The following is a 13,198-nucleotide window of genomic DNA, read 5'->3' as shown; positions in this document are numbered from 1 at the left end:
GTCTGCATTTTTTTTTTTTAAGCGGATATCTGGCCGTTCAAAGGGAACCTCTACCGCTCGTCACCACCACCAGTTATACTCTGGTTAAGGTACCGGTGGGCGCCTACGCCACTTGCTCAATGATTCACTACCGATTAGGGTGGATAAGCACACCTTTAAATACAGAACCGGGAGCGTGCGCTCCGCCTTCCTGGTCAGTGCATTCTAGTTCACTGTACCATAGCCTCCTTTACTATGACTGTACCATGCAGTGCTGTGACCGAAACTGAGAACACAGACAAGCAATGCATACTGTGAGAATGTTTATTTACACATGCCATTAAAAAAATGTCTAAAAACGGGGATGAACACTTTTAACGTCATATCCTATAAACAATTGTAAACACTCGAAATGTTGGTGGGTATATCAGATATTAAAACAGCCGCAGTATCACTTCATTAGGAAACTGCTATTTTTTGTTGTTGTTGTTGCGACATCCTGCAGGACTGCACATGGGCAACCAACAATTTGACAATCAGCAACTTGCACAAGGTACATTGACATATGAATTTGACCACTCAAACTAGCACAACTGGCACTTTAAAATTGTTGGTACAGAGAATTTAAAACAGTCTCCAATGGCTACGTCCAAATATTACACAAAGGACTCAAGACGTATATCACAAATCCCCTTAACACAGAGCAGGGGAGTGCTCGCACCAGTCCACAATGCCTACACAAGGCACCGCGAGGGTACACCGTTTCTTTGCGGACTGACGGCACACTTTAATTTTCAACTTCACAAAATTTTGAAGAACCCTGGTTGATTCTTGTGGGGAATGGCATGCTGTAGGGACACATTCTCCTTCCTGCACACACCTGCAGCAGGCAAACACTTGACAGCGAATGCTTCCTGAAAAAGGTGCCAGAGCCAGCATACTCCGCACCCAGCGGCAGCAGGCAAACGCTAGCTGGCTCAGGACAGTGACCACATACTTCCTGAAAAAGTCCGAGCCAGCACGACACCTATTTCCTTGAACGCTGTCCTTATATAAAAAATGTCCTTGCTGCCACTCGCAGCTTGCTGGCTGTCCGCAAAGTGTGTCTTCACTTGTGGGCTGTGTCATGCAGGCAGCACGTCAAACTCATCGCTGACATGCACACTGGGCACGCAGATGTCGTCAATGACCGGCGTTGCCTTCACTTCACAAAGACCGAGTTCCTTGAGCTTCCACTCCCAGTCCAGCTTCTGCACAGCATGCAGGCTTTCAGCTTCATTGTGCTGCCGCAGCAGCATTTTCTCCTGCAGCAAACAAGCAGCGGCGTGTCACTGTTCATCCGTCTCCTCCTCCCAACTGTGTGGACACCAAACGTTTGTTTCTCTCGAGCAGCAACTGTTAGCGAGGATACGAACTGGTGCCCAAAAAAACACATCCCAGCTATTTAGCACCGCACGCATACAAAACAATGATGACACAGCTTTTTACACAAGGCATTTCTTTTTCCAGCATGTGAACAATCCCGTGAATGACGAGGATGGACTTGTCAGACCACAGTAGCAGTGCAACCAATTGCAGCCAATGCGGCAAAATGATTTGAAGGCAAGGCTACATGTCCTGAGTACTATGCAGAGCACATAGAAGCTACAGACACAACAATGCAAACAATAACTAGGACAGAGGACAAGCTGATACTAGTGCCCAAGTGTTGTATAGCCTTTATTCAGTTGCTTTTCTATATTGATGAAAAAGCACCTGGTTTGTTTTCTGTGCAGCCAAAACAAATTATTGCTCAAATAATTTGTCCTGCTGCCCCTGGGATAGGGATAGTTCAGATTCACAGAGTTCTAAATTGGCAAACTGATGTAAAGTGGCACCATAATTCAAAGGGGAATTAATTAGAGATGTCGAATGCAAGCGACAGCACAAAAGCTGGTGTGCGCTCACGATAGAACACAGGCAGCACCTACACTGAAACTCACCACCTTCAACCAACCTCTGCTCATGTATGTGCAGCACGCTTGTCAACACTGCAATGGGACAAATGCTAAACCAGGATAGTTCCTGTTTGCAAGTCAATTAATACAGGCAGATGCACATTAGCAAAAGCGCCCTTATTTGCCACAATTTCTGCTTTAAAAAATTATTGATGCCTTTAGTGCACCCATTAGATCAACACTCAATGCATATTAGCACTCCGGAATCCCACTGCCAGTGTCCATGCACACGGCTTTAACCTGTGCTGGATACTACCAAGAGTGAAAAATACTACACACCCCATATCAAACCTCGCAATGTGCTGAGCATGTTCAACATAACAATAGCCGACGTCACAGCTAAATATGCCGACGCAGCCAGGGCGGGTGAATCTTTACAATGGTTTACAGCACGAAAGGAAAAAAGGGGGAGGAGGAACCAAGCTGTGTGTGCAGATGTTCTGTATGTCCTGCACCCTCATCTCCTTGGCTTCCTCACGCAATGGCTGCAGCCCGGACTGCAGTGACTGACTGATGTGCCCGGACAGACAGCCCTATCGCTTATTCTTCATCCTCTCTTTATACCTTTCTTTTGCTCTCTCTCTATTTTATCCTTTCGCTCCTCCTCTACTTGCTTTCCCGCACTGGGTTGTATGCAGGCGAGCTCCCTGCAGAGCTCAAAAATATCCCCACTGCACTTCTCGTTTTCCTTTCCCACAAACCACCACCACCACCACGCAGCAATCAAGTTGGGGGAGCAGCAAGCTGCTGGAGCAGCACACTCCACGGTTGAAAAGAAAATGAATATCGTACCACCCAGGTGCGGAAACACATTGCAGGGGTGGAACAGGGCACATGGGTTTGGAAGCAGTCCTGGAAGCAGGCAAAAGTGCCTTTTGTAGCAGACTTGGAGCAGGTCTGGAGCAGCCAGAAAGGCAGTTTGGCAAGGGGCTGGCACAGGCTGCTGTGCCAACCCTCTGCCAATTACGTTTGATCTATTTATCTACTATATTTGGCGTTCTACCACGCACTAGAACCTACTCCAAACCAGGGATGCAGTTCTTGTACTGTATCTGAAAATTTACAATAAGTGGAGTTATCTACCTTCAGCCCCAGTGAGTGCGCCGCATTATCACCATTCTAAGGGTAAACCTCACGCGCAGAGTCGATGGGGTCAGACAACAGACCGCACTTCGTGTCTGGCAAATGGAAGTGTTAAGCGAACTTGCATAGGGTGCCTCGATTCTATTGCCGCCGTACAGCGGACACACGTGAATCGATGCACCCTATAATCTCGTGCCCTAAACTCACAGCGGCACTTTGTAAAACAAGGCGTTTGCTTGAATTTTTTTTATGGAACAGCGGTTTCAGTGGGTGCAAAGCAGAGCATAGCTTTGTCTCTTCGTTCCACCCCTGTAATTCAAACCAGTGCGACGCTGTTCCTTTGTCATGGTGATTGCATCGCTTAGTTGCCTGTAACGGCCATAAGAAGAGCTGGTAGTACCGAATATAAGCATGGGGGATAAGTCGAGGCCTTGTGTAGATTGACGATGCTGACACAGATTATGGTGACAATTTCACAAGTTGGTAGAGGGTCGCTGTAGCAGGGTAACGAGTTAAGCACATGCTGGGGCACAATGCCTGCGGCCAAATAAGCCGACACAGTGCCACAGTGCTGCTGGTTGGGCGCTGCAAGGCCTTCCTCTATGTGGGACGTAATCATGTGGGAGAACTCTCAGAATGGTTGAGTGCTGCAACAGAGGGGGCAGCGCCAAGCACAGAAGTGGCAGAGGACAACAGCGAAAATGGCTGGTTAAATCAGTCCTAACAGCTGGAGCAGTGCTGGGGTTGGTGATTTGTGGTTGGGAGAAGTCCGGTGCCGCGACGATGGTTGGCTGGGAGCCCTGCAGTGGTGGTCATGGTGCTACGGTGCATTGGACACATTATTTAGTGATGGCTTGTCACAGCTTCTGCTCGAGTAAAAAACAGGATACAGCGCCCCCTAAACAAAAACTGGTGGTGCGGCCTGCTGGAGGGACAGATACAGCAACGGCCAGTCCTCGTTTAGTGCGAGGCCCCACGGCATCAAAACGGCGTAATGCGTGATGATGGTGATGAGTGCCTACGCAGCTGATAGTACGCTCAAGGCCCCAGTAGTGGGAGTTGTATTACTCAAAGCAATTCTACTACACAACCACAGGCAAAGCATAAAATAAACTACGCCTGCAATTTGCCTTGGCTATATTTTCCTATCAAAATGCATAAGCAGTTTCCGGTAACCTTGAAACAATTAAGTTAACGGCAGTTAGCTGCTCAGAATATATAAAAAATTTAGTGAGCGATATATTTCCTTTTGCTGCTTCACCTAAATTTTGTGTCGGCATACCTGCCAACTAAGATGTGTTCAAATTCTAGAAAACATTACAAGGGAGGGAGAAGATGTTCGTAAAGAGTCCATCTCAGCATATGAATGTAAACTTTGTTGCAGAAGTCAAACAGACGGAAAACTATGGGTGGTGAGTGGCGTGAACTGAACTGTTCAGTTTTGAAGTGCACCGAAACAACATGTCCTCACATAACAGTCTGAAGAGGCACTTGCTTTATGCTTGCAGTTCCACCACCAGAGCGTGGGACATGGTCACAGGGGCCATAGAGCAGGAAGAAGGGGGGGGGGGGGGGGGGGGGTGACTTTTTTTTTTAATTTGACACTAGAACAAAACAACTGGATCAACATAGCTCTGCTTTAGATATGGAACAAAAAATTCACGAACTTAGGAGCATGCACTATGTGCCCCCCCCCCCCCCACTCCTTTTCTCCGGAGCCCCCCTCTTATGAAATACCAAATCCAGAAGCCGAAATTCGTTACACACATCACATAAGTCCTGTTCTTGTTTTTAACTAAACTCTGTTCTACCTGTTTACTTTCAAGTAAAAAAATGTTTGCCACATGTACTATGCTTATCTACGCATAATAATATTGAAAAATGGCACCAAGAAAAGTACCTTTTTTTTTCTAAGCTCGATGAGCTGTACTAGGAATTAGAAACTATTTAGCAGCCTAGAAAAATCAGTGGAACAATATCAACCCTTAGAATAGATTTGCGGAAGCTGCCCTGAAAAGAGCAGCTTCAATAGTAACGTTGCCCTCTCAGCATTTGTTGAATGCACACAGACGTGCAAAGAGCCCCAGGACATGTGGGTGATACGATTGTGGGGTGGTGCTCTTTGAGGCATTTCCTAGCAGAACAGTAAAAGTAGCTAGAACAGTAAAAGTAGCTTCCATGGTACCTTCAAGTAACTCATTAATGAAAGGTCTATGACAAGCTGTACACCAGTGAAAACAAAATTAGAGTAGGAGCTACTACAGTGCCACAAATGCAAACGACTTGCAACGTAAGTATTCAGAACTGCTTGACTGTGCTGCCATCAATATAGACCTACCTTTGTTTTTTCCCACTTGTCTTCAACATCCTGTAGCCACGACAAGAAGAGACGTCCATTATACCTAGACCGTACGTTCTTGTCCTTTTCATCCTATAAGCACACAGACAAAACAAGTTTAAGCCTCCGGTGACTGTGGCAGAAAATATCACTTCGAAAGAAATCAGGATATAGTACTTGCCTTTTTGTCCATGATCGACTCTGGGCTCTTGATGCAAATCTTCAGGAAAACAGAGAGAAAAAAGAAAAACAGAAAAAGACAAACACCTTGTGTCAAACACTGCAAAATTTTCAAATATGCTGGCACACTAATAGGTACGCTCCGGATTCAAGAAATCACCTTTTTTTTTTTTTTTTGAAGAGATTTTGTATAATGATAATCCTTCAGGTATAACACAAGGTCTCGAATCACTGCTTACTTTGTCAAGCTGCAAAGCACTGCCATAATTTCCATTTATTAGCCCCTTTTGAACAAGCCAAAAGTATTTTCTCAAGCTTCTGCTAAATAAAGCTCGCTCGTTGAATACACCAGACCTTCATACTGCAATTTTAGCATTTCTTCTTTGTACTAAAATGTTATGTTTCTTTAAAAAGTTTCTTAAAAAAAAAAAGAAAGGTCATTTATGTAATGTACAACACCTATGCTTCACGTCTGAAAGTAAGCATGGTTTAGTACCCTTTTACCGTATTTCCTCAAACATAGTTTGCCTCAAATGTACACACAGCTTGACACTTAAAGGTAAAAGCAATTTAAGACTGGAGAGTTAAAAAAAATCAAATATACCTTCCTTGGCAAAAATTATGGGTCACCGCTAGCATTGGGCAATAAGTTTGGGGGGAAAAAAATTAAGGAAGGGAAGTCGAGCCACATCTGAATACTAAATAACAGGTTGGCTCCAGCACAAGGCTCAACTCATTACCACATTAACTGTGTTAAACCACTCCCAGAGCTGTGCACCTCTGACAAAACTAATACAAGCCAGTCCACTATTTGCAAACATATTTTCCCGAAGATGCGAACAATAAGGTTCTACTATAGTCTTCAGGAGGAAAAAAATGGCTATTTCTGACATCCATCGGCAAGGCTCACGATGAGCTAGAAAGCTAAAGTATTTGCCAACAAACTTTGTCGACACGCGTCGAAAAGTGCTAGCTGTGACCATGATTATGTTTTATAAAGTGGTTGACATTGTCAGCAGCTGTTATCATGCATCACCCATTTCACAACTTCGACCATTCGACCCAAGGCACAGTGCAAGAGTATTAGGCAAGCGAATGCCGCCGGCCTCTGCGCTGCTAGAATGTCCCGCTTCAATGGTGCGCCGGCAGATAGCGCTACCAACAGCGGCTCTCATCAGCTCTTCAGTAGGTGCTTTCTGCGGTTTATGAATGGGCACTTATCAGCTTGAGCGAAATGGTAAGGAAGCCCTATGCTTGGCTAGTACTGCAGTCATATCCTAATTGGGTTCGTTTTGTGAACCTACTTCAATAAGTAGTGCCAATAATGTTTTTTGCACAGGAATGCACCTGCAGCACCTGATTTCACAATGTGCAGGTCTTTCACGGTTGCGTTAAGTGAGGTACTGTGCTAACTGGTGGTATTTTGTTACACGGGAGCGAAGTGAACATGGATTACTGAATGAGCGATGAAAATTATTACGGCTCCAGCAGCCCTGATAACCAAGTTCTGTTTAGAGGCGCACCTTATTTTTTTAGGGAGGGAGGGGGGGGGGGGATATCACGTCCCCCGCACCTTTTGAGGCCACTTATTTGTCCCCGTGTGCTATGGATCTCTGCCACATGTAAGATATACTGTTTGGTTTTGTCTTTTTTGCACAAAACATGTGGATGCTCAACGTGCCAATTATAGCATGATCACTTATTAACACCACAACCAAATTTACAATGGAACGCACGTACAATAAAAACTGACGCAGAAACTGCCACGTCGCTTTTCACATGCATGCACTTCTCTTTTAAAAAGCGAAATGATTCATCATGGCCACTATGCTTCACAGCAACGTCAATAAACTCGGCATCTATGAACTCGTCCACTTCAATGCGATGCACTGCCCACGTTGGCACCGCTAGAGACAAGTCTGATGCCACAGAAAACACTTTATCAAATGCTGACCGCAGCAAAGTACTTGCTTCATAAACTGCAGCTATCATTAGCAACATCTGCCGCGATGTGTTCGGTGGCTTCTGTTTCTTCAGGCAGCCGGGACGTAGCGATGCCACTACTATATGAACACACAACAGCGGAAGGAGCTAGGTTTGAAGCCCACCATCTTACTTGCTTACGCTGGCTTTAGATCTTGGACAAATAGCCTGGTAATCTTGGACAAATAGCCTGGTACTCCCTCAAAGATAGAAGGAACAGCGTTCTTAGCGAGTCTGGCTCTTCGTTTGCGCGATATTAGACAATGACCATCGACTTCGGCAGACCACGTCTTTAAAATGAGGTGCGGAGCAATCTGCTTTTCACACACGCGGTCTTTTCGTTGAAGTGCACGTGGTATAATTCGCCTCTGTGCCTCCAGCTTCACCTCGTCGTCCGGTAGTATGAAAAGCAAGCACCTCTCTCGGTTAGACTTCTACCCACTCTTGCAAAATGGCATGAAACACTTTCCAATCACCCAGCCGCAAGATTTCATTTGCTCTCTCTAACAGCAGTTACCAGATCAAGCAAAAACAGCGGCCAGAGAGAAATTCGTTCCGCAATATGAGCAGATGTAAAAAAGGCACGCGGAAGCACAGTTGTGATCACGAACGGCTGCTTGCTCCCTGCGCCATCAGTTGGCGCGCCGTTAAAGGCTGGTGAAGTGGTTTTGAAAGTGGGTAAATGTTTGCTTTTTACAATTAGTATGTTGGATAGTTTATGACTGTAAAAAAATTTTCGTCATATCTCGCTTGGGGACTGAGATATTCGTCGATAAAGTTGACCCGACGCCCCGCCCACCGCTCTCGGCTGTGCCACTGGAAGAGCGAGAAACCGAGAGGCAGCGACCGGAAGTAGCATCATATTCGGAAGACGGCCAGCGGCGTGCGCCGCCGCTTCGCTGTGTCCCAGTTTTCTCAGCGAAGTTCCAAATTAAGCAGACGTGCAATGTGCCCTTTATTAATCTCAATTGTGTAGAGTTGCTACCGCGTCGATTTTCAACCGTAATGCTACTACTGTGTGCTTCCCTAAAGAGACTCCTAGATACCAGAGATTTCCTACCCGAGCGCCCGTGGCCACTACATTGCCTTCACGAGTAGTCGCAGGGCCCGCCGTGTCGTCGGGTGCTCTGTGCTTCATACGCGAAGAGACTGGCTCGAACAAATATGCAGGTACCCCTAGTTCCTGACCCATTATGGATTAAAAAATTCGTGGGACCGCAGCGCTCAGGGCTTCGCGAACTTGCTCGTTTTGCCGATCGACGTTGTTGGCTGTGACGGAAACTGAGCTGAGTAGCTAGATTTTAAGAAGAAATCAAGCAAGCTGAAAGCATGAAGCGTTTTCTGCGCGCGGAAGCGCTCCGCACACTCGCCGGTCGTGCATTGCCGTACGGCGCACAAAACGGCTCGCACGCACCACGCATGCCACGGCAGCGACCGCTCTTCACTGCCGGCCAGAATCAAGGCTGTCGCCAAAAGCAAGTGAACGTGCGAGAGTGGATGAATAGTGTGGTGAAAAATTGGGCTAGGGATTGTCATCCAAGGTGATTTTGAAAGAGGTGATCGAATTTGTATCGCGATGCGGAGCGCCGACCGGTCGCGCAGCGCGTCGTCGGCAGCAACCTGCCCGAGCACGAGATGCGGCGAGAGGCCGACGGATGGCGTTACCTGCGCGCAAGAATGAACATAGCACCGATGGCCAGAATGACTATCAACGTGAAAATAGGGTTCGAACGCGAGAAATGGGATGATAGTGCGGTGAAAAACTGTTTTAAGGATAGTCATTCGCGATTGTAGAGGTAGCAGTGACCAAATATCGGTCTCGGTGCTAAGCATAAAGTTCCCAACATCCGAGGCGATCTGTGCAACCGAAGCTGGCTGGAGCTGTTCGGGAAGGTGTTTTTCTAAAGTTTGTCAGCGACAAGTGTGCTGCGTTTTGGTTCCGCTACCTTTCGGGTGACCACAACAGTTCGGTTCTCCTATTCTAAAACTGCGTTTGTGCAGCACTGACACGTTCCACTGACCGGCCGCGCAGCGACCCGGCACCAGCACCTCCGCGCGACGCAGCGACCGGCCGCTCGCTAGCTCCTGCTTGTACGCATCGCAGGCCGCTGCACACAGCTTGTTGTACCGCCTGCCCGAATGCAAAAACAAAGTCGCACATGCGAAGAAGGGGATGATGGTGTGTCGAAAAAATGTGCCCGGAGTTGTGACTAGCGCTGGTGGTAAAAGCGGCGAACCAATATCTGCACAACTTTTCTGCACCCGAGAAACATAAGTCGGCCATGAGTCGTCGTGGGAGAACCTCTTCCTCAAGCTCGCCGCGAGCGAACTTGTTGCGCTTATACTTCCCTCAGGCTCTCATATTCTAAGGAAAGATTGTGTGAACCCTCCATTCACCAGAGGTCCTTCTGGCCCGTATCTGAACGGGAACAGAATGAGATCGATGAGATCATCAGGCCGAGCGGTCACGGCAGCGCCGGCACTTCCGAATATGACGTCATCTGCAGCCGGCCAATCCTGAAAGGCAGCCAGCGCTCTGACCGCGCCGCCGGGCAGGCGTCGTTTATTTTGATGAAAAAAAATGGTTTGGGTGTATTTACACATAAAATAAACATGTTTTTCGAATTCAGCGTCAAGAAAACCATAAAGCAATGCCACCAACAAAATTTTTTTGAAAAGCTCTTCACCAGCCCTTTAAACCCGAGAGTCAGTGGCTGCTACCTGTGTAGCATGTGCTACGGGCCGCTCGCTCACCTGAATATTTTGTTACATCGTGCCCCAGGGCAAACAATTTTTTCAGAAAACTAATGAGTTAATTGAAAGCAATGATTACCCTCATAATATGTCCCTCTGGTAAAATAGTGAGACGTGAAACCAGGTGACCCTCATTGATGCCTCAAAAGTAAAAGCTAGCTAATATGAGATTCTGGTTCCTACTTGTAATTTCACAAACAAAAGCTACATCAAATTTGCCCAAAATAAATGCGTGCCTGCAGATCCCAATTCTTAATAAGAAACTTAAAAAATAATTAAACAAAAATAGGGAGACGGAGATAATCCTTGAAGATAGCTTTCAACTGTTGGAACACTTAACAGGTGAAAAATATACCAGTTTGGAAGTGAATGCTTCACCTACTCATTAGGCCTTTTCAACTTTTAGCCTAGCCATGTTGGAATTTGGAAAATCCGGAGAAAACGGGGAGCACTAAGCAAGCAGCCCTTTTTTGTTGCTTGTTTTACTTTGAGACCACGGAGCAAGATATAAAGAGGAGCGCCGACTGTGGCCCAGAAAAATTCTTTTGCTCGGGCCAATAATGTCCACGCGCCGCCGGCCGCCCAGCTTTCCCTTTGCTCTCTTCCTCCTTCGTTTGCCCTCTCGTCGCTGTGCCTCTGTACATGGCTCTTTCCTTCTTCGCTCTCCCCAGAGGCGTCGCAACGACGTCTGTCGTATGCCTGTCCTACTATGCAGGAGGAATGCCTCCATGCGCGGAATTTAAACACCCGTGCGCAGCCGGAATAGACGGCGCAGATAATCGCACGCCACCGCATACATGGCGATCGCTTATTCCCTATCGGGGGGCGTTTATTCTGACATTATGAAGACCCGCTAAAAATATTGTACTAACCCAGCAGATGTAAGACGCAACTGAACGACGACGACTTTAGAATCACCAAAGAATGAGCAAGAGTAATATGAAACGCCACAACATGCAGTCTAGCGTGATTCTGCTTACGACAAATCGATGCAGCGCAAAAATTACCCTCTGTTGTTGGCCCGCTATCCGGCCGCCTGCTTAATTATTCATGCCGCTTCTGCGCACGAACAATGCTTACGAGGGTCGCCCGGAGTCTCCATCGGCAAACGGCAATGAGACACACATTTCTGTGCCAATGACTGAATTGGACGGCTGCCCTGTTGTAACTCATACCGCAACTTACCGCCCGATGTTCACTGTCGCTCTACGGTCGTGTTATCTCGTCGATAACGCCGTGGACTCCAAATAAAATGCTGCGAGTTGTATGGCTGCAATTTTGGGCCTACGAGGGTTCCCGGCGTTTTTTTTTTTTCTTTAAGCGGCTGACCAGCAAAACAACCGGCTCGTCAAACCTTTCCTTTTGGCGAGTCATCACCACAGAGATATAGGGTCTGGAAGAATTCAAATATCGCGAAATGAAGGCTTGTGAAAAGACCGCACTGTCAGGGCCTCGATCTTGAGCAGATTTCTACGTCGCGGGCAGTCGCGGGTGATGTTATCGCGTTTCTGTTATTTTCTGATGAGCGTGAGTGCCGGTCCGTGTTCTAGGCACACTATGTTTTGGACGTAAGTTGGAGAACGGCGAGAAAGCTGAGGCAACTTTTATAATCGCTAGTGATCAGAACCAGTTGCTCCTTTCGCCTTTTATAAAACCTGTTAAAACACAGCCGAATTGGTGTTTACAAATTTACAAAACGGAGTCACATTTTCGGCAAGCACTGCGCAAAAGGTAGTGTTTGTATAGCAGCCATATGTCTATATGTGCGCTCTACATTTTGTTTTCCCGCAATGCAAACCAATCCTTAACGCATCTTTGCCGTGCCGTACGACCACTCAATTCCTTCGGGTTCGGGTTACCCAGCAGGTGCTGTCGAACAAGTTAATCAAGCCGTGCGAAGGAGGAGCGCAATGAACGCGAAGCGGCGCCAACGCAGGCCCAAAGCACTCCGCGCCCAAAACTACCGTCGCCGAAGCAGACGACAAAAGCCGACGGAATGCGTTCCGCCAACGCGCCCGCCGGCGCACGGGAAGCGGCCGGACCATTCGCTGCGCCATCTACATTGCGCTCTGCGAGTGATGGACATTAAGAGCCCGCAGGAGAGAGCGAAGTCGGCGCTCCTGTATCTTGCTCCGTGCTTTGAGACATTCAGAAAAAAAAAAAAAGCTATAGAAAAATGTGAACCAATTTTTCAGGACGCCTGAATGAATGAATGAATTTATTGAACAGAAAATTGAAAGGAAAGTCCACCAGGGGTGGACACTAGAATGCCTGCTGGTGTGGGGAATGAGGGAAGGACATTTCTGCAATTGGAAGACTGATTGGCATTTGGGACACCTGGCTGGTACACTACCAGCTCTCCCAAATAATATCATAAAGGTCCCCAAAATTTGGCTGAATTTTGTGGGCACCTGCCTTCTAGTGCTGCCATAGCAGGTCACAAGGTGCAAGCCCTGCTAACATCAAAGTATCTGCGCTGGTGAGCTTGTAAAAAAGTGAACAAAAGGCCTGTTCTACTGTGGCGTACCCACTCCCAGCTCGAAGGAATTGGCAAGAACACAGAGTATGGAAGATGACAGGCGTGTTCACACTCTCCTCCCCTGCCTCAGTCATTGGGAAGCTCACCACTGTTGCTCGTGAGAGGGATCCCACTCGCAATTTGTCCTCTCGCGCACATGGACAAACGCTGCTTGTAGTTAACACTTTCTATGATAACACTGCCTACCATGAGTCACACCCGGTTTCCATGTGCACGTTTTACCCCTTTGCAGGACCTGGCCTACGTCGCATGGCAACAAAATAGAAAGTTGGGCGAGTTGGTGGGTATTCATGCTGAAGTGTAACAGCGCAAAAAACGACGCATGGCAATGACGCTACACACGGT

The 13,198-nt window shown here is 47.2% G+C and overlaps 1 protein-coding gene across 5 annotated transcripts in view; it reads right to left on the bottom strand.

The window, feature by feature from the left end:
• Positions 1 to 285: 285 nt before the first annotated feature.
• LOC144155072 (uncharacterized) overlaps positions 286 to 13,198 on the bottom strand; it is a 42,208-nt gene continuing 29,295 nt past the window's right edge. For 4 of the 5 annotated variants that reach the window (XM_077686309.1, XM_077686311.1, XM_077686312.1 and 1 more), the window contains exons 8-10: positions 5,579 to 5,617; positions 5,398 to 5,490; positions 286 to 1,283 (exon numbers count right to left, since the gene is read on the bottom strand). In XM_077686309.1, coding sequence (XP_077542435.1) covers positions 1,104 to 1,283; positions 5,398 to 5,490; positions 5,579 to 5,617 — 312 coding nt within the window. In that variant the 3' untranslated portion in view covers positions 286 to 1,103. The other variant, XM_077686310.1, reaches the window with a different exon arrangement.

The sequence above is a fragment of the Haemaphysalis longicornis genome, unplaced genomic scaffold (assembly GCF_048455015.1).
Source record: "Haemaphysalis longicornis isolate Haplotype H1 unplaced genomic scaffold, Haemaphysalis longicornis Haplotype H1 scaffold_1, whole genome shotgun sequence".
Classification (NCBI taxonomy): domain Eukaryota; kingdom Metazoa; phylum Arthropoda; class Arachnida; order Ixodida; family Ixodidae; genus Haemaphysalis; species Haemaphysalis longicornis.
Note: the sequence above shows the minus strand (reverse complement) of the source record. Positions and strands in the feature narration are given on the sequence as shown.